The sequence below is a fragment of the Cupressus sempervirens genome, chromosome 9 (assembly GCF_028749045.1).
Source record: "Cupressus sempervirens isolate cs-2001-9-10 chromosome 9, ASM2874904v1, whole genome shotgun sequence".
In the NCBI taxonomy this organism is placed as follows: Eukaryota; Viridiplantae; Streptophyta; class Pinopsida; order Cupressales; family Cupressaceae; genus Cupressus; species Cupressus sempervirens.
In genome coordinates this window covers 258674374-258700206 of record NC_143126.1, presented here as the reverse complement: position 1 = coordinate 258700206, position 25833 = coordinate 258674374, and the positions used below count along the sequence as shown (strand labels likewise).

The following is a 25833-nucleotide window of genomic DNA, read 5'->3' as shown; positions in this document are numbered from 1 at the left end:
TCAGGAAATTCACTAATGGGTATTGTTGTTGGGTCAGGGAGGGTGACCACGGTGCCACAGGAGGTGCATTAAACAGAGAGCACGGTTCGCCTAACCATTTGCGACCAAGAAGTATGGAGGATTTATTAGAGGAGACACGAAAAAGGTTGAATTTGATTAAGGAAAGGAGAGAAAAATTTCTAAATTTGCGTACGCCACAGGTAGAGAATCCAAATAGAAGTGAAGAAGACACCGATGCGGCTCAAGGTGCGAAGGAGCACGAGCGTGGGGAGACCACTTTGTCCCTCACACACCGTACGAACTAGTATAGTTTGATAGTGGAACAACCTCTTTTTAGAACCTATTAGACCGCAACGTGATGTGGACATGCAGTCTAATGCACCGACGTAGTCAACAACACCATTGGTAGTACAACAGGGGGTGCAATCAACAGTGATGGCTGGGAACAAACAAAAGTTTCTCAAGTTTAAGGGCCAAGAAAAGGAAGACCCAATACGACACTACTGTACATGTGAAACAATTTGGACTGCTATGGCGTCAATGATCAAGACAAGTGGATCAAATAGTTTCCTCCCACATTAAGGGAAGAAGCCATTGACTAGTATTTCGATGCGGACAAAATTGGTTTGATAACATGGGCGGAAATGAAGAAAAGTTCCAAATGGAACTTAAACTACTAAGAGATGACATCGAGATCCTTGTTGAGATATATAGCACAAGATAGGGGAAGAACGAGTCAGTCAGAGCCTATGGGCAACGACTAAAGGAATTAATGGGAGACATGTAATCTGCCCTAGTGACGAACTAAAGAAGCGGTGTTTCGTTGAAGGATTAAAAGCTTCCTTCGAAACTATCATATATGTGAAACAATTTGGGCCGCTAGTGGTGTTAGCGATCAGGATGAGTGGATCAAATAGTTTCCTTCCATAATAAGGGAAGGAGTCATTGACTAGTATTCCGATGTGGACAAAACTAGTTTGATAACATGGGCGACAGTGAAGAAAGAGTTCTAAATGGAATTCAAACTTCTAAGAGATGACAACAAGATCCTCACTGAGATCTATAGTTCAAAATAGGGGAAGAACTAGTCGGTTAGAGCCTACAGGCGACGACTATAGGAATTAATGGGAAACATGGAATCTGCCCCAATTGATGAAGTGAAGAAGTGGTGGTTTGTCGAAGGATTAAAAACTTCCTACAACACTATTGTACATGTGAAACAATTTGGGCCGCTAATGGTGTCAGTGATCAGGACGAGTGGATCAAGCAATTTTCTGCCACATTAAAGGAAGGAGCCATTGACTAGTACTCCGATGTAGACAGCCATTGACTAGTACTCCGATGTAGACAAAACTTGTTTAACAACATGGGTGGTAGTAAAGAAAGAGTTCTAGAGAGATTTCAAACTACTAAGAGATGACAACAAGATCCTTTCCGAGATCTATAGCATAAAATAGGGGAATAACGAGTCGGTCAGAGCCTACGAGCAACGATTAAAGGAATTAATGGAAAACATGAAATTTGTCCCAACCATCGAACTGAAGAAGCGGTGGTTTGTCAAAGGAGTAAAAGCTTCCCTTAGAAAGAAGATGAAGATCATACCACCAATAAACCGTGCAAATGACTTGGAAAGTGAATGTAAGACTTGGAAGGAAATTAAGTCCTCAAAGGAAAGTAGTGAGGAAAAATCAAGTAAGAAAGTACATGCCTTACAAAAAGACTTCTAGAGGATGACGAAGGAACTTAAGGCAACAAAAGGAGGATCAAACAAAGCCAAGGAGGATGAGGTGTGGTGTACAGACTGTAAGGAACCCTAACACATGAAAGGGTTCTACTTGAAGAAATCCTTTTGTGACATCTGCTAGATTGTGGGACATTCTAGCAAAGAATGCCCGTATAATCTGAGGGTCGAAAACCAACAAATGTTGTTCACATAGGAGCAACCTTCTACATTTGGAGCCAATGATCAACAAAATAATAATAATACTACATCATCCAATGGATACAAAGATTACCAATAGGGAGGCAGAGGAAATAACAATAACAACTGCCCACGGATCCAGTACAATGCAAAAAGTAGGCCAATGATACATTGCATGAATTGTAATAAGTGGTGACACTTTGCTTGGGATCGTCAAAAGGAGGAAAATCCACAAAAACTGTGTAAATGGTGCAGACTGGGGTCCACAAGGAGGCAAATTGCCCGAAGCCTCGTTGCAACCTTATTGATGTGGAAACAAGAAATTCAGAGAGAGACATCCTAGTAGTTGCACGAGCCCACATAAAGGTCACGTATCTTGACCGTTGTACGGAGAAACAAAGCTTGCTCGAGGCGAAGGTCAAGATTGATAAGGAAGTATAGGCCTGAAGGGATCTCAAGGATACCTCTAGTTCTGCTACTTGAGATGTAGCATTTTAAAATATCCTAAGGTAGATGATGCAATTGGAGATACTGGTGAAAGTCCATGACCTATTGGAAACAATGCCACATTTAAAAGCAGCCTTGCCCAACAACCCAACCATTCGAACAAGTACATTGGGATTGACACAGGTTCCTGGCAGTTATACAACAAACCTAATGATACTTACCGTTAACAACAAACGAAACCCGACGGTAGTGGAGATGGGCATCTTGGGCACCGTACTGACAAACATAGTTGTTGATGGTGGGTCAGGGGTAAATGTCCTACCCAGAGAGACTTTGAAGAGTCTTGGAAAGTCGACGCTCTGGCCTCTAACCATCAATTTATTGGGGGTTGACCAAAATGAAAATAAACCCCTCAAAACGTTAATGACACAAGTAACAATCAAGACACAAACCTTCACATTGAACTTCGTCGTAATCGCTCTCAAGCGGAAGGGATATGACGCCATCCTTGGGAGAGGGTGGTTGGTGACGTCTAAGGCAAATCATAACTGGAAGAAAGATATCTTGTCATTTGAGAGGGGGGGAAGAAAGTTTGTGATGGATCTCAAAACACAATTGGTTGGAGAGGAAATGGCATCTTACTCAAATTCAAAATGTGACGATGATGGAGATGATAGGAAAATGAGTATGGAGCCCAATGACGAAGGAGTATTAGAGTTGGACGATGTTACAAATTCTATGGTTAGCCTATACCAGTGGCAAATGAGTGATTATGAACTATTCTCTCCATTGTGTAATGTGTGTTGGGTGGATATTTTGCAATTGACAATTTTGGGTAAAAATCCAGTCGCAAAATAGGATGGGCAGCCACAGCGTGTGAGATAGTCTCTCTTACCTTAAAGGGAAGGCTCTCCCTTCTCACCATTCCTTGGATCAATTCAAGGTAAGCAAGAAGTTGAGAGATCTTATAAGTAAGCACGGTGAATCTCTAACTACACTTCTATTAAGAGCTGGAAACAGTGATACCGATAAATCTTCACTAACTCAAAGGCTTTCTGAAAATGTAATGGTTTGGCTCTAAGTTCGGTTGTACTTCTATATGTAAAAGCTTTACAATTAGGGCACAAAGACTCCTAAAAGTAAGAATAACTTAAACTATTTTGCGTATTAAGAAGAAAGTATAAGCTACAGATAGCTTCTAGCTATACACTTCCATAATTGCCCTTGGTCAAAGCTCTGGCTCCAATTGCTTCTTAACTCTTTTCTATTCAATTCACGAGATACAATTACCAAGAACACAAGATAACATGAATCAAAGATAACATAGATGAATTATACACAAAGCTTATAACTCATGCAAGCAACAATCTTGCTTAATCATAATCAAGTCTAAAATGCTCCTTTGCATTCACTTTCTTTCAAAATAGTGCTTACACAAACAAGGTTCTGCTAGCACAATTTCTCTAGTGCTCTCTTGCATAAAGATAATGATGATTTTACACTGAGGGGGCACTCCTTTATATAGGCACAGGAGTTGAGAAAAAGGTGAAAAAAATGGAAACAATTGAACCAACTTTGACCTAGTCTATGTAGGAGTTGATGAAATCCAACTCCGCAGTCACTAAGATCACCTACATGCAAAATAACTTGTCGAAGGGAAACCAAGAAGGAAGAGGTGGAGTTTGGAAAAACCCTAAACGGACATTAGAGAGAAATAATGCAAAACAATGAAATTGTATTTACAATGGAATGCAATGTGAGATGTGAAAATACAAAGAGAGAGCCCAAATATAAAGGCCTCATGGAAGCTTGTAGAACAAGCTGGAAGGTGGTAGAAGATACGATTGACAACTAAGCACACTTTCACAAAAAGGTGGAACATGCTAGAAGGGAACAAACTCCCGTGTTGTCAACAGCTCATCACTACATGCATTAAATACTAAATATTAAATAAATGCATTAATCTAAATAAGCTTAAGTAAATAGAATAAATAATTAATAATTAATTAATTATTTACTCTAACAGTCTAAGGGTTAATGCAACTGCACATGCAACTCGCATTACATGTTATTACACTTTTTCATGTAATGCATCCTTTACAACTACTAACATGAAATAAAAACAAAAACAACAATCTTAAAGATTGTTTTTGAATTTGACAATGATGTCACGCACTATGGGAAGGTCAGCAATTTCCATGGTGTTCGATATGGCTTCTACTCTCACTGCATTTGCATACGCTGATTGCACAACTTTGGAATTTGATGCTGTAGTATCTAACAATTGTTTTGTCAAGGATTTATACAAGACAAACTTGTTCATTGTATGAGAAGCAAAGTTTTTAGAATCTCCATCAGTATTGATCCTGATTGTATATTTCGAGTTTACTCTCTCTGCTGCAATGAGATTACCAGATTCATCAGTAAAATGGCATCGCATTTGTTCCAAATCATGAGTAACACTTGTTTCAACTACTTGACAATCTTCAAAGGCCACCTACAACTTTGTAATCAACTTCCTCAATGTTCCCACTTTGTAACCAATGAGCCCTTGAAATTTGAAGAACATTTCACATGACGGAAGAATGTCACATGAGACCAAGGCATCCAAATCAAATTTTACCATTTCATCCCAATCATCAAGGATTTCCTTCAAGTTATCCGCTTCTTGAGTCAAAGAAGAGATTAAGTGTTGTTCCATTTCATTCATCTCTTTGACATGCCTAAGAATTGCAAATGTCTCTGTGATGGTTCAAACTCCTTCACAAATGATTTCCTGTATCCAAGACTTGGTGGCTTCAACCAGCTTTTTCTCTTTAGATGTTTGAGACATAACAACAACACTTTGAGAAGATAGTTTTTGAATGACCTTGTTCAGACGAGAGACCTCCTATTTTAATTGATTTTTCTTTTCCCAAAGCTCATGATTGCTTTTTGATACATTAGCCAGTACATCTTTAGCATTTTGCAAATAACTCAAACGTGATTGTTTTCCAATATCAACTTTAGTAAACTTGTAATCAGAACGAGTAAGTTACTCAACAGGTTTGTCCACCAAGGGCTCAACAACTACAACAAATTTGGTTTTATTTGAATCAACCAAACTTCTTGAAACAATCTTGTCTTTCAGAGTTTTGGATTTGGTCTTCTTAACAAGGAGATTGTCTGGGGAAACAACCACTTTTTTCCTCTTCATTGTTGTTTTACTCATCCATGCAGGCAAGCTAAAACCTTCATCCGTAGAAGCAGATACATTGGAGACCATTGGCATTGATCTTGATTGTATTTCCATTGTATTAGAACAAGATTTAGTATGCACAACTGAAGGCATAGGAACATGCTGAGAAGACTGTCATGAAAAGCTCAAACCTTGTTAAACATGTATCAAGTTGGGAAACTTGACCACTGGAAAGAGTTGGAAATCCTCAAACACATTTGCCAAATGTTCATATTGTTCATTTGCAGGAATGCGAGGAGTAGCAAAGTAAATAGGAAGAGCCATGGTATTAACTTCCGAGACTGGAATTGAAGGAGTAAAAGCAGTGGAGAATGAATCAACTTTGTTATCTACTTCATGCAAAAAAGCTTCTTCATGTATAGAAGATGTACAAGCTTGTGCAGGCTTTGGGTGAGATATGATCATGATTTTCCCTTCTTCATCTGAAATTTCTTTATCAGATTTTGTTTCCAATTCTTCTTCTGATCCTTCTACTAATTCTTGAATTGGTTCAAAGATTTGAGATGATTTAGCTCCTTTTGTGCCCTTCAATTTGAATTTGAGGGAACTCTTAGCATCATAAGATGAAGCACCATCTTTCCTTGTGATTTCCAATTGTGACTTCCTGCTAGGAGGACCAACACTTCCACAATCCAAGCTCGTCTTAGGATTTACTCTTTTAAGGCCTTTACTTTTCAACCATTTATCGGTGTTTACCAAGATGGATTGAAATTTGTCTATGATAGATGTAGCTTCCTTTTGTTGCCACTAAATAGGAAAAGGGCATTTCTTATCAAAACCGGCTTGATGAAACTCGGGATTAAGGATGTTGCCATCATCTTGAACTTGCAAACCTGAAGGGATCTCCAACATGTTAAGATCAATAATCTGTTGTAGGGTTAATTTGTAGTAGTCCATCCTCATGATGTTAAGCTCTATCCTCATATCAATCCAAATGTCCTTGATGCAATGAACATGAGTGTAGGCTGTTCTCATTTGAGAATTCATCTCTCGATAGTCAAAGTCAAATTTGGCCTTGAACTTCTTCAAGATGATCAACTACAACTCTGCTTCTATGTTCTTTGCTTTAGGCACATAAATGATCAAATAGTTGCCAATAGCCAAAGGTTTAGCTGAGGTAATGCCAAAACCAAGCCTATGCATAGCATGTTGATCACTCTGCACGTCCATGAGCTGTCTAGCTAGCTCCATCAAAATAATTCGATCTGTAGCATAGCTAGGTAAGGTATATGACTCACCTTTGAAATATCCAACTCTCAAGTATGAGAAAGTGGGAAACTGAATGAAAATACAGCCATATTGATTCACCTTCTCCCATGCTGCATTAGATACTCTTTTGACTGATAACTATTTATTGAACAAGCATCGGAAAAGCCCAAGGAAAGCATCTTGGACTCTTCTATAATAAAATTTATTATTTCCCAAAGTGATTTGGTCATAGTAATCCTAGATAGGAACCTCAAGGCAATCCCCCTTGGTAGAATGATTAGAGAAAGATTCCATGGCAGCAACAATATAAATAAGATAAGAATTCATGTAGAAGGGCGCTGATGTTCCCACGTTGCATATCTACTGGCAAAGTACAGTGATGATGAGCTCTCCCAAAAATATGTGTTATTCTCCATGATTTGAAACATGAACTTGTACATTCATGGCTTGAAATTAATAGAATCTTTAAGGCCACAAATTCTACTGAGAAGGATGATGAGATCCTTATATTCTTGTTTGAAATTAGACCGATGGATAGTCTTTGGCCATCAGGAGAAGTTGCTTCTTTTATTGTCTAACTAGTAAAGGTTGACATACTTCTGATAATCACCCTTTTGCCTATTCCAACATGCCAAATATGATTCTTTGGTGAAATCTGTGGATATTTCTTTATGTGGGACCTTGAAGATTTGTTTAATGACCTCGAGATCAAGGCTAATGATAACCTTGCCGTTTGCATCTTTGATAGTCTTCGTCTTTGGAGTAAACTGCTGTGCACATCCGAGAATGAAAGTAGGTTCTATGGCTGCCATAGGAAATGTATAAACTAGGTGAATGTTACTTCTCTTGATACGCTTCATTTATTGACCAACTGGATTTTCAACTCTGTAGAAAATCAGTCATGTCCACATGACCAATCTTTGTGTCCATCACGTTATCCAAAATAGATATGACTGATGAAGGAGTTGCATGAGCCAATTCTTTGTCATATTGATATTTCATTTTGCTTTTGGATTTTGATGGTGAGGACATTTTTTGTGCTTGTATTACAACACAAAAATCCCAAAACATAAATACATCATCAGATGGAATCGCCATACAAGATGATTTGTGATCAATAGAGATTTGGAAACAAATAGGAGATTTGGTAGATCCAACGAAATGATCTCGAAGAAATCATATGTATATGCAATGGATGAAAATGAAACGAATGGAATGTGGAATGAGGTGTTATGAAAGTAAAATTATAGAAAACGAAATGAAACGAAAAGAAATGAGAATGTGTGAAGGTGGAATGCATGGGAATGCGTGCAAATGAAGATTTCTTATTTCAAAAGTGTTAGTGTTTTCAAGGCAAAATTGCTTGAAAAATGAATACATGTAAGTGCAACATAATGGGGGACAAAAGGTGAAATGAGATGTGAATACGGGTGGAGGATGCACTTTACATGTAAGTGCGAATGGAGGATGAGATGGAAAGCATGGAAAGATGCGGAGACATGTATTTGCTCATGGAGATGCAAATGCATATGGAGGAATGGAAATGGAAAATGGAAAAGGGATAATGAGCTTTATAGTCACTTTTGGTGAAAAGGGGAAGTCAAAGTACATGGGAGATGAAAATGACATCTTTCTTAACTTTTCAAAAAGTGACTTTTAATCAAAATCGGACCTTTTGGATGTAATTACACGTAAGACATTCCGTGTAATCGTGTGGTGCGAATGGATGCAAAAAGTGAGATGAGTGAAAATGGAAGTGGAAAATGGGATTACATGCATGTGTGGATGGTGAATGAGATGGAAAACATGTAATCACATTTGTTAGATGAGAGGTGAGGTGTTGTGATATGGAAATGGAATTTGGAAAGTGATGATGCTTTTGCATGAGTTGAAGCAACAAGTTCTTGGGAAAGAACTTGTGACTTCTCCAAATTGGAGAAAAACTAACAAGCAAATACAAAACACAAAAATACAAAAAAAACGTACCTTCGGAAAGTGACTCAAATATGCCAAGATGCTTAACACTTCAACACTCAAATTCAAAATTGGGACTTGGGAAAGAACCAAAAATATGAAAATGAACAATTTCTTCATTTTAAAAGGAAAAATGCACTTTCCATGGCAAAGATTTCAACAAGTGGCAATCATCAAACAATTATGTGCTTAAAATCAGCAAGATAAACACGAATTAAATAGCATGAAAGAAAGAGTCCACTTACATGAAGATTAAGTGCCAAAAATGAAGGAGAAAGATGCTCCGACGTTGAAAAATTCTCCAAAAACGTCTGAATCTTTTAGCTTTTTACAAATTCATATTGAAGAGGGCAGAAAACAAGGAAAAGTTGTTGAAAGATGCCAAAACGTGCCCTAAGATTGCCCCAAAATCCAACATTTTTGAAATGTTCATGCTTGGTACATTTTTGGAGAAAAATGTTTTTCACGAAGATGCAAGATCAAATCAATTTGTTGTTTAAACACCAAAATATGCATCAGCATGCAATGCAATCCCCAAATAAAGCCAAATCAATTTGTATTGGACCAAAAGTATGGATAAAAAATGGAGTTATTTGCTGATTTCTTCAAAAACATTCCCTAGTTTGGAGCTTCCAAAAACACTTTTTAGCTTGTTGAATCCATTTTGAATACAGAAAAACTCATTGCCCACCACGAACGCCTCAACTGGAAAAGATTTCATGTAAATCCATCAAGAAAATATTCACTTATGATCAAAATTGGGTTCTTGAAGGTCAAAGACATGAAGTTCTTCAAAATTGGACTTTTTGGTGGCCAAAGCATATATTAAAACCACAGTTACACCCCCTAGGAGGTGGGGGGATGACGGGACGAGGGGACAAGTTTCCGAGATGGGGGGACAGACGAGCCTTGATTTGGGGACTGGGAGGGACAATGACAAGGGATGGAGGGTGGCGGAGGGAGCAGGGGTGTATATACTATACATATGGTACTTAAAATGTTAGTTACGAAAATATGTACTACAATTATACAATATAACTTGATATAATCATATAAAAATGTAAAAAACAGTAAACTTAAACAATAAAAAATAAAAATTGAACATTGCAGTGAAGTTTTGAAATGGAACATCATTATTGATGATCAAATGACAAACAAACAATGAATATTGACATTGAACATCAGAAAATATTAGTTTATATATCAATCTTCAGATTAATAGTATGAGTATCTAGATTCTACTTTCTAAAAGTAATCAATGATCATATGAGTCATGACTCATGAGTCATGACATAAAGATGATTACAATAAGTATCATGTGCCATGAATCATGATATCAAAATAAGTATATAATACTATAATGCAAACAAAAACTACAAGTCTTCCCGCACCCACAATAAAGGAGATTGCGTCACGTCCCCCCACAATAAAGGAGACTTCGTCGCGTCCCCCCGCAATAAAGGAGACTTCGTCACATCCCCCCCGCACCCACACATAGGAGACGTCTCGCCGTCTCAGAGACATCTTGCCATCTCTAGTGGAGGTGGCGCTCTAAGTGGCATCGCCCAAAACATCGAGACGCCATCCCCCATCCTGGGGACGTCCCCGTATTCGAGACGACCCTGTTTTTGGGGGGGACAACTCCCTGTGTTACATTGATTAAAACATGCTTTATTATAAAATCAGACCTTTTGGAGTCAAGAACATGTTTTAAAATGTGCATACAAGCAAATAACACTTTTTGGAGGAGGATGCATGTTTTATAATGTGCATACAGGCAAAATCAGACCTTTTGGAGGAGGATGCATGTTTTAAAATACATCTCACATTTTGGAAGTAAAGGCATAAAAACTTCACTTTTGATGCAGTGGCATCAAAAAGGTCCACTTATGATAGCGTTTTGATGTAATGACATAAAAAAATCCACCAAAATGAACTTTATATGTAGTGACATGTAAAATGTGCACTTTTGATAGATTTTACATGTAATTGCATATAAAATGTCCACTTTTGATAACTTAAAGTCATTTAATTCACTTAAATTTATAAAAATGTTACTAAATGGGTCATAAACAATATTTATCTATCATATTTAAAAATATAACATATATACATTATTTAATAAAAAAAGTAACATTTAAATAAGCATTTGATTTAAAAATAAAAAATTAAATTGGAACTGTATTGTTAAATAGTTACTTCAAGTGAAAAATTAAAAGTAACTTAACTTAAAATTATAACATAAAGTGCATTATAGTCACTTTAAGTTAAAAACTTAAAGTTAAAGTAACTTAAAAACATGACAAAAAGTGAATGAATGAATGAATGAAAGATTTTTAATGACATCCGCGAGGCCATAAGCCTGAGGGACCCACAAAAACTCCTAGTCAGTCTGATGCGATTTCTCCAACTTGTCTCTTTTGTTGTAAAATCTGCATAAGTAAAATGACCCCTTTGAGGAGTCTTGGTCGTTCGAAAAGGTCTTTTATGTTGTTCACTTTTAATGTTTCTTTGTGTTGGCTGCGAATGTCTTTGTATGCTGTACAATCTTGAATATAAGTTATATCTATCGAAAAGTGAAAGTCAAATAAAAAATATAACATCATATTTTTAATTCGTGCTGTTGCACCCAAAAGATTTACTTTTGAAGCACTAAAACTGGCATATCTCTCGACTGACAACTCTGATTGAGCTCTAGGTTAGACCGAATCTAAAGGAAAAGAGAAAAGCATGACATGAACAAAACCAAAGGACTAAAGACCAAAAAACACAAACTAAAAAGCAAAGAATGGATGATGATGGCTTCAAAAATCAAGCAAAGGCTTGATAGAAAGCAAAACGAAAAAGACTTGTCGAAGACCTTCAGTAAAATGATTTGATATGCGAATTGAAATGGATCGATCTATCATGATTAAGCAATTGAATATCAAATTCAAGCCTAGAGAAATGCGAAACTAGCTTGAAAATGTTTTGTGTTTTTACTAACGTTTTGTGGTGACAAAATGTAGGACAACAATGTGGTCAGCATCGAGGAAGATCTGAATGAGTTACCTCAGGAATTTAAAGAATAAAAAGAAGGCGACGCACGAGTCAAGGAGAGTCTTCCCCATCAGTTTGTAGAGATGAATTGATATGATACAAAGAGGTGAAGCTGAAGGAAATAAATCTCAGAGACAAGGAGAACCCAAAATTCATCCTAATGGGGGATGGCTGGAATCCGGTATTAAAGACAATGACGTTCAAAAATTTTACACAGCACAAAGATGTCTTCGCCTGAACTTACAAGGATTTGAAGGCTGTACCTTCGAAGTTATGTGTACATCGAATTCCTTTGGTTCCCAAAGCCCAACTTGTGCGAAAAAGGTCATACAGGATGAACAAGAATTATGCTGCAAGGGTAGAAGCCGAAATTGAACAGATGTTGGAGGCGGGTATTGTTTTTCGGGTAGAGATGAGTGAGTGGCTTTTACCCATTGTGATCTCTTTAAAGAAGGAAGCGAGTCAGATCCACATTTGTGTTGATTTTCAATGTCTTAGTGTAGTAACTATTAAGAATCTGTTCCCTATTTTGTTCACAGACAACATTTTGGAGGAAGGTGCAGGCCATCAGATTTATTCATATCCATTGCGGAGGAAGACAAATTGAAAACAACGTTTGTAGTAGAGGATGGTGTATATGCATACAATAGGATGCCCTTCAGCCTTTGTAATGCGCCAGCGACCTTTCAACACATCATTCTACACATCTTTGACAAGATGTCCATGGGAAACTTTAAAGCATTTTTTAATGAATGATGTATGATGTGGTCATGCACACATTCTACAAAATAGTGTCATGTTAGAGATCTACATACAAAATCAACGGGCAATGCACATTTTCAATGAATAAATAGTGTTAGAATCTGAAAAGATTAATAACCCAGAAAACTAGTGCAAAGAATAAATATCTAAACTATGAATGCAAATGATACAAAATCAAAATAGCATCATAGTGTTAGTGTCCAAGAGAGTAATGCAAATGCTGGAAGCAAAATAGCATTAAGAGGATGCAAAAACAAGAGATGCAAATACAAGCCAACTAGCATGCTTATATAGGCTAGGAAGAGGGAGGAGGTGGCAATCACCAACCAATGAGGAGCAACCATCTATCGGACTAAAGATAGCAAAGTATTTTCCCAAGATAGCTAATGGATACTCACATGTAGGAAGGTGATACCTCACAACCATTCATCTAATAAGACATGCTTTATTAACCTAAGTGAGATTATTAAAAGTGTAGAAAAAACCTAGCAAAATAGGAAAAATAAAAAAATACACTAACACCCCCCCATAAGCAAAGCTTAGGTGGATGTAGAAATGGGTGCCGGCAAGTCAAGCTTGATGAGGTAGCCATGTACATAAAGTTCCCCCAAAAGAGAGAGAAAAGAGACTCCCCAAAGAAAATTAGGACTCCAAGTGAGAGGAAGAGGCCCCCCCAAAAGATGAAGCATCCTACACCCCCAGCAAAGCTTGCAAATTTTGTCTGGTAGACCCACTTACATCGAACAAGTTTTCTTCCCTTAGGAAAAGGGACAAGATCCCAAGTGTGGTTCCTCATCAAGGAACTATACTCTTTCTGCATAGCTGTATCCCACTCAGAAATACCAGAAGCCTCATGAAAGGATTGTGGATTTGAGGCAGTAACAATGAAGATATGTAGAGCATCCTAGAATTGTGAACGAGACACTCAATTGCCTGCAAACTGCAAGGTCTGTCTAGCCCAAAGTGGACCAAAAGATGGAGAATCTAGAGGAGAATCATCAACCTGTAAATGATGACTAGGAGAGGAAGGAGGTGAGTCCTCTGAATCACTCTCTGCATCAGAAGTGGAGGTAGAAGACTGCTCAAGTGAATTTGACCCATTAGAAGATCTATCATGTATTCCAAGTGACTCCAAACTCAAAGAAGAAGGCAACCTTGTGACCATGCTCTGCTGGTTAAGCTAATGCAAGTAGTGGAAGTTAAGATGCCCAAATCGCTCATGCCATAATCTGCTCACATCATTAGAGTGAGTGAGTGAAACAGTCAAAGGAGGATCAGGAACAAAGTGTGAAAACATATAGAGTCATGATTGATGATCTGCTCTCCCAACTGCAACTGTAGAATCATTGTGCAACTCACGTATCTCCATTGAATCAGGAGTGAACTCAACCCGCTTGCCTAAACTTGTGTGAGTGATCTGGTGTACCGATAGGAGATTAGTTGACAATGAGGGTACACAAGGAACATCATGGAATGTGCCATCCCCCACATCAACAGACCCTCTCCCACACACCTCAACAAGAGTGTTATCACCCATCAAAATAGAAGGCACAGTACACGGCTCCAAGGATGCAAGTTCTTCCTTAGATGAAGCCATGTGGTGTGAAGCACCTGAATCAAGAACCCAAGTGGATGGTGAGGAAGCAACTGCAAAAAGGGCCTTGCCCTTTCCTTTCCCCTGGCTGTTTTCTTTTTCCTTGTTAGACCCTTCATTAGAACTTTGTTTGATAGACTCAGGAACACTGATATTATTCTTCTCAAGAATGTATGTCAAGTGATCAAGTTGTTTCTGCAAACATTTATCTTCATCATGACCAAGTCTTTCACAATAGGCACATTTGACCTTTTCTTTCTTGGGCTTATCGCCCTTGAAAGATGGTGTATCAATAGTTGCTTTTGAAGAAATCGATATCTGATCCTTCTTCTCCTCGCTATTCTTTTGTTTCTTGTCCTTACTATTGTTGTTACTACTTTGTCCTTGTTGTTCTTTTGTGCCTTGGTTGGCAGCCAAGGCATGTGACTTAGAGGACTTAAGAGTGCCCATCTGAATTAGCTTGTCCTGTTCTTGAGTGAGATTGACAGCAAAATCATCTAAAGATGGCATGGTGAATTGAGTACCAAGTGCACCCTTAGTAGCATAGAAGGTAGAGACAAACACAGAATATTCTAAACTTAGCTTAGAGAGAATACTAAGAATCAGTTGTTCATCTTTCTTTTCAATTCCACATTGTTTTAACTGCAACCTTAGTGATTTCAATTTGGTGAAGAAATCTTGGATTGTGTTGAAATTGCTTGGACTCAAACTAATTAATTCATTTTCTAACATACGACCTCTCATTGAATCTTGTGTGCCAAATAGTGTTTCTAGCTTTGTCCATACTTCATTTGGTGTATCCAAAGACTCAATGTGAAATAGCAAGTCAGGAGAAATAGACAAACACAATGTTCCAAATGCCTCATCACATTTGTTAAACCACTTAGGCTTATTTTCATCTTTAGCAGGTTCGGTTTCAAGTGCCATAGTTATCCTATTTAATCCAACTTTCCTTAAGTGAATTGTCATGCGTGATTTCCACACAAAGTAATTGTATGGTGTTAGGATGGGCATATTTGTTTGATCCATGATGAAGAAATGCAGAGAAGAAATGCTAAAAAGAAGAGAACCCAGTCACGACAATGCCCCCCACTTTTTACTCAATCAAAGAACCCCCCCCTCAAAGAAATATGATTTGACACTTTATTTTAGTTTGTTTACAACTACCACTAGAAAGAAATACTTAGTGGTCTTGATTTCAATGCATTACAAACCCTCATGAAGAGCATATGCTAAAAGTGAAACTTGGGTACAATAATCAAAGAAACAAATAACACCACTGCGATCTACTAAAAAAATCATGCACTTTCAAAAAAAGAATCGCCTCAATACAAGGTCGTATGAGAAAGTTATGATCCTCCGAAGTTTCCAAAACGAGAACTGTGCACAGTCACGGCTGAAAATCTGCAATTTCTGAAGAATTCATGCATGAAAATCAAAAAACAACTCCACTAGTGGATAGAGCACAAAAAAATAGGCAAGTTCATAACAAGAATCATCAAAATTGAAGTCCGTATGAGCAAGAACGAGACATTTGAAAACTGCGTTCAAATCTACGACTGCCAACGGAGAGGGGTATGGCTGTAGCTTTTCATGCTCGATTCTGTAAAACGTACATCTTGCATGCAAAATCTAAAAGATACCCAGATGGTTTTTCGGGGCTGCGAACAAAACCCAGAAAGCGTTTTTCTTACTGATGTACAGAAGATGCTGCTGTAGTGTAAATCAGATGCCTTTAACAGTAAAAAAAGGCTCCAAAAATCAAAAAATGACCCTAGCAACCAAAATATGACATGCAAATGTTGGATCAGCTTCCTAAATCCATCAATGGCATGTTGGAACCTGCAATATTGATTGAAAACTCTAAATATTTAAGTTGGTTGTCAGATTTGAGATTGAAACCCCAGAGAAAAACTGTTTTTGTCAAAACTTTTCTGATTCTCAGGATCATCCAAAGATGCAAGAGAACAACATACTTCGTTTTTCAAAAAACTACAATAAAGTTTATTAGCCTCCCCCCGAATCTCTCAAATAAGGAAACTAAAATCTACTCATGCACATAGAAAAGTTCTGATACCATGTTAGAATCTGAAAAGATTAATAACCCAGAAAACTAGTGCAAAGAATAAATATCTAAACTATGAATGCAAATGATACAAAATCAAAATAGCATCATAGAGTTATTCTCCAAGAGAGTAATGCAAATGCTGGAAGCAAAATAGCATTAAGAGGATGCAAAAACAAGAGATGCAAATACAAGCCAGGTAGCATGCTTATATAGGCTAGGAAGAGGGAGGAGGTGGCAATCACCAACCAATGAGGAGCAACCATCTATCAGACTAAAGATAGCAAAGTATTTTCCCAAGATAGCTAATGGATGCTCACATGTAGGAAGGTGACACCTCACAACCATTCACCTAATAAGACATGCTTTATTAACCTAAGTTAGATTATTAAAAGTGTAGGAAAAACCTAGCAAAATAGGAAAAATAAAAAAATACACTAACAAATAGTTCTTATTGTTAGAGATGTACCTATAAAATCAATGTGGCATATAAATTTTTGATGAATAATCATTCTAGAGTCCAATTTATTGCCTTTCGATGATAAAACAGATACCCTTGATGTCAATACTATTAGTAAGAAACTGAACATTTGAGAATTGTTGAGAGTTGGTACAAAAGCGTGTTGAGCTTGTCCACTTAGGATGTAGATGCTATTTTTAGTCAAGTTGATGATGAACTAAGCATTCCAAATGTTGACACTTTTATTACTAATTAGTGATTTACCAATAAAATTATGGAGTTGCACTCAACTTCAATTGAGAATAATTACGTATCGAGTTTCTATTGTGTTGACAAAAGTAGTAATTTTTTGTATGTATGGTTTTCTGTTGATTGGGATATTGATAATGAACAAGTTGAGACTATCAGCTAAGCAACCTGGTCCAAATTATTTGAGGCTATGGATATTGATGTTGTTAATAATAGTTTTTCATTTGAGTTGTAAATCGAAAACCCAAAAGAAAGCTTACAAACACTTCCCATTGAGCTAAAACTAGAAAGGGTGGTTTAATGAAGACTTATGATGAAAACTCAAGAGGGTGTCACTAAGTTTTGCATCTTTATACAGAGGCTCGTATAGTTCTCTTTATAGGGATCTTGTAACTACTAAAAACTCACCAAGCCCCCCAAAAGTTTAATTGCAAAAAACTTGGCAATTTAAAAAAAAAAACTCGGGAAAACTCGGGAACCTAAAAAAACCACTGAAATTTAATTAAAAATACATTTATTTTGCAAAATTTAATGAGAAGATGCATCTAATAAGTTAATTAAAGAGAACACAAAAGAAACAAGCAGAGTTTAGATCTATATAAATGCATAGTGGGTACAAAATTGCTTCTCATGCAAAATGTTCATGGCAGGATGAAAAATAGTAAATAGTTTCAATTTGTCAAACCAAAAGTAAATACTAAAAGTCTAAATACATCAATACAATCACATCTTCTTCTTTCCAGCTGCATTAGCAGGAAAGCGAGGGGGTCTAGTCTTCGAAGAAGTGCCCTGTATTGGGATAGGCCGTGCGTTGTGTGACTGTGAACTATGTGGTTGTGCCTCCTCACGCGACATCCCTATTGACTGGCTTAGCGTCCTGGAAGAGGATCTATCTCCTCCTATATGTGGCACTGGTAATGCCTCGTCCTCTGAGCTTGAATCATCATCGTCCTCGTCCTCAATGTCATCCATTGTGAAATGAAAATCAGTTCTAGCATCCCCCCTCCATGGCCTGCCTCTCGAAATCAGTGATCTCATCTGGTGAAAACAATGGACCTGGCTCCTGTGTTGTCCAATCAGAATAAGGATCTATCTCTTCCAGATCAAGTGGACTAGGTAGTGCTGAACTCTGTGCCTTTTTTATGCGCAACTTAAGATTATAGTGCACATAAACAAGGTCATTAAGCCATTTTTGAGTCATTCTATTTCTTTTCTTTTTGTTGATGGACTCAAATAAACTCCAATTGCACTCACAATGGGATAAGCTACAAGGTTGGCATAGGACTCTGGGAGCAAAATTCTTTAAATTGGGGGTATTGCCACCCCAAGTTGCCCACCAAGAATCTGCAAAACAAAATTCTAAAAGTTATAAAGCAATGAAAAAAGATAATCAGAAACACAACTTATCAATTTGCAAAATTTATAAATTTGACATTTTACCTGGTGCTTGAGTAGATCTTGCTCTCTTTGCTAGCATAGAAGAGAACAAATTACCCCTCGATTCCACATAGGCTTGTTGTTCGGTCACAACAAGGACTCTCTCCGCTTCATTGGATATCATTCTCTCAATGCATTTAGAGAGACCTTCCATGACCTCTCGATTAGGATCTGAGTAGGAATCATCAGCCCTAAAACAAATAGAAAATGATATCAAGTCTTACCACACAAACTTAAAAAGTAAAGTAAAATAAAGTCTTAGTAAAATCTCAACTTCAAGGACAATCATAGTACTTGAATTAGGGGTTGAGGAAGTAGCCTGCTGCATGAATGGGTTGGTGGAGCATATTGTTCCACCTCCTATCAATTATTTCCCAAATGGGGTCAAATTTGAGTCTGTCCCCATGATAGTGATTTCTATCAGCCTCTTTGGCCCTATCCATGGCCTCATAAAGACCTCCCATTGGGGGCATAGACATCTACATTTGAAATTTGAAAAATACAAATTAGTTAATAACATAGTAAGTTATGAATTAATAATGAAACTTGAATCAACTAAAAATTTAATGTTTTGATTCTTGAAGTTACCTCCACAATCTCCTTAGCCTTTGCAAAAAAACTATCATCAAAGACTATCCATGCCACAACCTCTCCTTTGGGCTTCTTTGAGTAAGATGGAGCAACCCAATCAGCACACACAAACATTTGTTTCAGTGCCAATATGTGGTCGAGAATACTTTGCAACGTCAAGAACACCGTTGCAAACTTTGTCATAGCAGGTCTCACCAAATCTTTGCCTTTAGTGGTCTTTTTCATCAAATTGAGAACCCATGGGTGATTATAGATATATTTGGTGTATCACCTTGCATCTTCCACAACTGGACTCACCCAATCAAGTTTTCCTATATCCTCCAAAAGAAGGTCAAGGACATGTGCTGCACAAGGTGACCAAAAAAGTGGGATGCCTCTCTTGGAGGATTCCACCTAAAAGATTAGTAAAAAATCAACAATTAGTTACAAAGTTTCCATATTTAGTATTTACATCAAATCTAAATTGAATAATACCATAGCATTACTTTCATGATTCATATTGAACATAAAAAATTAAATTTACTTGCTGCCACTGAAAGATCCCTGATGGATGCCCTTGCTGATCTGCTGCAGTTTTTAAATTAATAAACTATATTTTCTTGTGATTTCTTTGATGGTCTTTGAGAATAGGCAGAAGTTGCAGAAGGTTTTGTTTTTGTTTTGTGTTTTTTGATAGCTTTCACAATAGTAATGAAAAATGAACAATAAACATGAAAGGAAACTGAAAATAAATAAGAGCATAGAGCCAAATCAGAAGTGCTATAAATCGTAACAAGCAGATTTTTGATTTATAAAGCCAAATAATAAATCCAATGCAGTTCCAAGGAGCTTACATCCAACAATGATGCCAAACTGGATGGTGAGTAATGAACATGAATCAAGGATACATTTGAGGCTGAATACCAGCATTCCCTATATTCCACGTGGGGTGTACCTGCTGCAAATGGCGGCCCTAAGACTGCAAGGATCACGTCCCAGATGAAAGAATCAATCTGCAACGCTGAAACCATAAATCTGCAACTTGAATCCACAATAAAGAATGGCGTACTCTATCCCTGATAGCAACGCACACTGTCTAAAGAATCCAATGCCAATAACTGTTGAGGGTTACGTCCCAACCAATCCAGAACCTGGGGTTTGCGTCCCAGATGAAGAATTGCTCTCTCAGAGCCAATTCACAAAAACAAGTTTTTCAATATGCAAAAGATAATAAGAAATTAGGTCTCCATCTCCTTATATCCCCTTCCAACTGTAAATCGAACCCTAAAGGGAAATGACACTTTGCCCTTTAAATAAAAAATAATAAAATAACATTTTCCCAATTAAATTCGTCCATGCTATAGGAAAAACATTACTTTATTAAAATTCCATAGCTAAAGGCACCAAAAAGTCTACATATAGTAAAAATCATGTATAATAATTTGAGACCTTTCCAACGAGCTATAACACATAGGTGTACCTGATCAACCGAAGCCAAAATCCCCTTATTACGCCAAAATGGTTATATTATTAACCTTATTTTAATTTATTTAATCACCAACTTAGAAAATATTTAAATATAATAAAATATTTTCCAAATGGTCCCAAAAGGCCCAAAATGACCAATCAAACATGAATCTGACCTTGTCACCTATCTGTGACTGATGCCGGACAAGATGGGTCAACTGGCAGTCCATCCATAAAATCTAGGGATGCTCCTAAAAAGTAGGAGACAGCCCCAAGCAACCAAAATTGAGTCCCAATGACTCTCGCCTACTATGTGCACCTCTGAGAGAACTGTCACTGAACTGGGAGTTCCTCCTAAAAAATAGGAATGCCTCCTAAAAAATAGGAGATGCACTCTAAGTCTCCAAAACAGTCGCTGAGGTCTCCAAATGCCTCCTAGACCACTCCTAGTCAATCCCTAGAAATTAGGAATCCCTCCTAAATTGTAGGAAACTGTTGTCTACTGCTCCAAACTACTTGGGAAGCTCATGCATGACTCTCAAAGCCCCTGGGTTGGTTCCCTCTATGCTTTGCTGGCCTATGCGAACCAGATAATAGACCAACACTGCTAGAAATTTTGTCACTAAGGAAGGGCAAAAATTGGGGACATGACAGCCACATATGCTGCTGCATTATCTGTGATTATTTGCACCACATTCTTTGTTCCGACCTCCATGACAACATTCTCCAACATTAAAGCCAAATGTGTGTGCTTTTTTCACTTTGTTGGAGGAGTCAACAGATTTCCAAAACACCACATCATCTTTCCAAGCAACCAAGAAATTAATAATGGTTCTACTTCTTCCATCTGTTCAACCATGAGATAAAATGTTGCAGCCATACTTCTTCCACTCTTTCTTTTGGTCTTCTATCAATACTCTTGCCCTACCAACTGCATGGTCAAGCAACCTACAAAATTTAGGTGTAATAAAGTGTTAGTAAAAAATAGGAAATAACAATTAAGATTTAAAATATAATAATGAATAGAAGTGAATCACAATTATTTACAATTACTAAATAGTAAAATACTAACCTTCCACTCATATCCTTGCGAGTAGGAGGCTTGTACCCTTTGCCCGATATTGAAATTGCATTCATCGAATTCAACCAATAGGAACTACCAGCTGCATACATTGAGATATTGTTGAAAAGCCAAAAATCAGCTACTACAATATCAGTTTGCTCATGCACCTCCTTGAACCATCCAGTGCCCTCTAATGATAGCTGTGATCCAGCTGTGTTCCTACGCACAAAATAACTCCCTATCCCTAATGCGGATGGTGATGAAGAACTAGGAAATGTAGAAGAAGTGGAACCGGCAAAAGAGGCATTTTGTTTGTAGATCTATGGGCTATGAAGAGATCCTGGCATGTTCTCGAGTGCTTCTTCTTCTTCTTGCATATCAAAAGGTGCTCCTTGAGATTCAGCTATGGCTGCTCTCATAGCTAATTTCGCCCTCTCCTTATTCAATTTTTTTTGTTCAGCAGCTGCAAGCAAGGCATTGATGAATATTTTTTCTTCTTTAGTTACCTTGAGACAAGGATTTGAATCATGTTTCTTTATGCCTGCAAGGTGGTATTTGAAGTGGTGTATGCCTCCAGAAATAAGTTTGTCACATGGAATGCATATAACCTTCCCAACATCATTTGGAGCTTCATAGGCATACCGCAATGCCTTATCTCTTGCATTTTTAGGCCGAGTGCCTATATATCTAGATCGGCATGGTGTTTGTGGCCACTCTTTTTGCAGGTTTGTCATTTTTTTTAATGCTTGACTGCTGCCCTACACATAAATTTATAGAAAAATGAATAAACAAATTTAGAACAACTAAGGTTTGTTTTTAGAAAATCTTACATATTCTTTAAAAAAAAATTGTGAAATATAGAGCTGAATGGCTTTCAAATGATTCAAACATAGAATTAAAATACTTTAAAATGACTTGAAATCATTTACAAACAACAACAAAAATAATAGAACTTATGCTAAAACTATAAAAAGTTTTCAAACTATGATAACAGGAACATACTTGGAAAGAGATTTGTCTTCTAAAACTCGTTAGAATCCTCTAAAATACACTCAGATCCACCTTGAATCACTTGCAATCAGCTAAGAATGCCTCCAAACCTTCTTCTCTCCACACCTCAAGGCTCTAGAGAACACAAATGCAACAAACAATGAAAAAAGAAGAGTTTTTGCCCTATTTAGCCGTCATAGCCCGCAGTCTATAGTAACCGTGAGTTTTAAGGAAAAAGCTTGCTGGTTACTCGCCGAGTAATCGGTGATTATTCGGCGATTTTTTTGCATTTCCAGCAAGTTTTAGAAGCAGTGAGTTAAACAACGAAAAACTCGCCGAGCTTAAAAACTCAGTGAGTGTTCCAACTATGCAGCATATTTCAATTACAACATGTTGCCACTTATCACTACAACTATAAACTAATTCAATATGATAACTACACTGCTTCAAACTTATAATTACACCAATGGGTGTTGGCTCGTAGAAGGGAATCTTTTCAAAATTATTGGCAATTGGAAATGATATTGTAATGTAATATAGGTCATTCTAGAGAAAATTAGATGTTTTGTGATAGCTATTTGTATCATCAGTGTATATGTTTTTTCAGAAAAGTAGAGATTCCTTGTGATTTAAATAGTTGTGATATTAAATTGTTTTTTGTGAAGGTACATGGGTACTATAACAGGCATAGGTGACATGGATCCAGTTCGATGGCCAAATTCACAGTGGCGTTCTATTAAGGTATTGATTATGTGTAGTTTCTAAACATTGTCAAGAATATTTTTCATTAATCATTAGTTTATAGTAGCTATATCACTCATTTTTCATCATTTTATCTGAAAATTATTTTTCTGATTCAATTTGTGTAACTACCTCACTTAGTTAAGCTACAGTTCATATAATTGGCATTGAAAAGCCTAGATGCAGCTAGAGATATTTTAATTTATAAATCTTGAGCAGTTTCTCTAGTTTGAAAGCCATTACTCATGGTATAGAAATTTTAGGTTCGGTTTAAATTAGTATAAGAATCTAAGATTGACTAGTGATTTAAGAGGTAGTCTGAAATAGAAATCCCCTTACAACATTCATCTCCCCTTCAGACATGTACGTTGTTAGTATTTTAGTATCTTTGCTGTCAGCTGAAATTCAAGATTATAATACTAGCTTAGATTGAATGTTAAGATGTTCCCATTCTAAAGCAGCATCAACTAATTCCTCTACATACGAAATTCTAGTCATTGTGATTGCATTGTGTCATATAACATAGGAGAAGAGAACCCAGAAGATGGAAGATAACTCCATTATATGATCTTATAAAATTAAGTATGTCATAGACATCTCTGTTGTGTTGGATACCATAGGATGATATGACATTATTTTGATAAGAGCAATATCTGCACATAGTCTTGAGCATGGTTCTGGAATGGATGACATGATCAGGTTGACCAACCATGGACCCAAAATGCCAAAACCGTTCCTTAAACAACACTATATTACTCATACAGCTCATTGCACTAGAAAACTTAACTACAATAATTAATATATTATTAGCAATAAAATGACTTTTGGGGTCTACATCTATACCCTCTAAAAAAGGGAATGTTGTCATCCTTGATGACTCTTCCCTGTCTTGGGTGGTTTAGAATCAATGTCTAAGTGGGATTGGTGGACTTGATTCCTTGATAGTTAAGACAAGGAACTTGTACTTTTTAGTGCTCCTTCGATAGAGCTTCCATAACGTTCACCCTAGCTTGAATATTTAGGTATTTATACTCAATTATATCTATATTTCTCTGAAGTTGTTATCGTTTTTGCAGAATTAACTAGGTAATGTAAATAGCCGATGTTTTGTTGGAGTTATAAGCTCCAAGGATCTTTATTATGGATTGTAGTCAATATGCGACAAACTCATTTTCTAGGATTTTGGTACCAGCAAAATGAAAAATTATAACCAACCAGTTGTTAATAGAATGTAAATGTTTTGAAATGTAGGTTGGTTGGGACGAGTCTGCTGTGGGTGAAAGAAAAATGCGAGTATCCCGATGGGAAATCGAACCATTGGCCACATTCTTGATGTACCCACCAGCCTATCCATTAGGATTAAAATGTCATTGGTCGCAGATGCAGGGTATACCTTTTCTCCAAGGTTAGTTATATGTGAGATTCACTTTCCATTTTCAGTATTTATTTATTTATTCCTTTAATAACAATTTTTGAAATATTATTTTACCATTAGAAACCCCTGATGCATATTTTTTGTGATGTGAATTCCTGGAATTCAAAAACTGAGAAATTTGATTATCATTTGAATGTCTCTATAATCTATAGACTTATTGGAGGCAAAAATTCTTATTTTTGAATTAGAAAGGATATCAAAACATAAATATAGGACCAATCTTCACTAACAAGATTAAATTGAAAGCTAGTGTGCATTTGAATTAAGAATCTTTAGAATGTATTACAATAGACTGTCATACGCTATGTACTTCAATAACAGTGTATAACTACCCCCTTATTCTTATATCAGAAGTTTAGTTGAGGAGTAATTGTATCATTTGCAGAAGATGCGTCTTCTATACGTGCTTTGTTCTGTTAGGATGATTAGTTGTCTCTTGTTTGATATCATGAATTTCTATATGTATCGTTATGAATGAGAACTCTGAACCAGCACGTATGAAATGATAATTGATTGACATTCAATGTTAAACAAAGGCAAGGAATATTCCTTAAAACTCGAACTTTTTAAACATATAACATCTAATGAGGTTTTAAAAGCCTACCACACATTGAAATCTTAAATTAAATGTTAACATATATGGTGGAGTTCTAAATCCAGATTGTAAAGTTCATTCCGTGGGGGTAACTAGATTAACCAGTCACAACCACTGAAAGATGACAAGAAGACCTACAGGCTGGCCGTACAATGGAATAATGTGTGTCCGTATGGGTCTGAAGGAAGTATGGAGGGCAAATGATAAGGGCTGTATGACAGGGAGTGTGCACTCCGTATGGCAGGAATGTAGGCACCGTACAGTGGAGGGTATGGAGGGAAGGAGTACGGTGAAGGCAGGGCACCATACAGTGTAGGGAGGAGGGAAGGTGTACGGACACTAAGGCCGTACAGTGAAATGGAGGCCAAGTTGATGGCTGTACGGGATATCTTAGGGAGCTGTACGGTGGGGAAAATGCAGGCCGTACACTTGGAAATTGCAGGCCGTATGGATGGTGAGGAGGAAGTTGGTTAGTATGAAGTAAGATGCCAGAGGTGTGGAGGGGTGGTGGTACGGATGGAGACAGGAGGTTGTACGGATGATGGAGAGAGATACAGAGATGCTGTGATGCCAGAGA

The 25833-nt window shown here is 37.2% G+C and overlaps 1 protein-coding gene across 2 annotated transcripts in view; it reads left to right on the top strand.

Annotated features, from left to right (window-relative positions):
• Positions 1 to 25833, top strand: part of LOC149538429 (auxin response factor 12-like) — a 230903-nt gene that overhangs the window by 151470 nt on the left and 53600 nt on the right. For both annotated transcript variants that reach the window (XM_089799761.1, XM_089799760.1), the window contains exons 10-11: positions 23151 to 23226; positions 24478 to 24631. In XM_089799761.1, coding sequence (XP_089655887.1) covers positions 23151 to 23226; positions 24478 to 24631 — 230 coding nt within the window. The remainder of the gene's footprint in view (positions 1 to 23150; positions 23227 to 24477; positions 24632 to 25833) is intronic.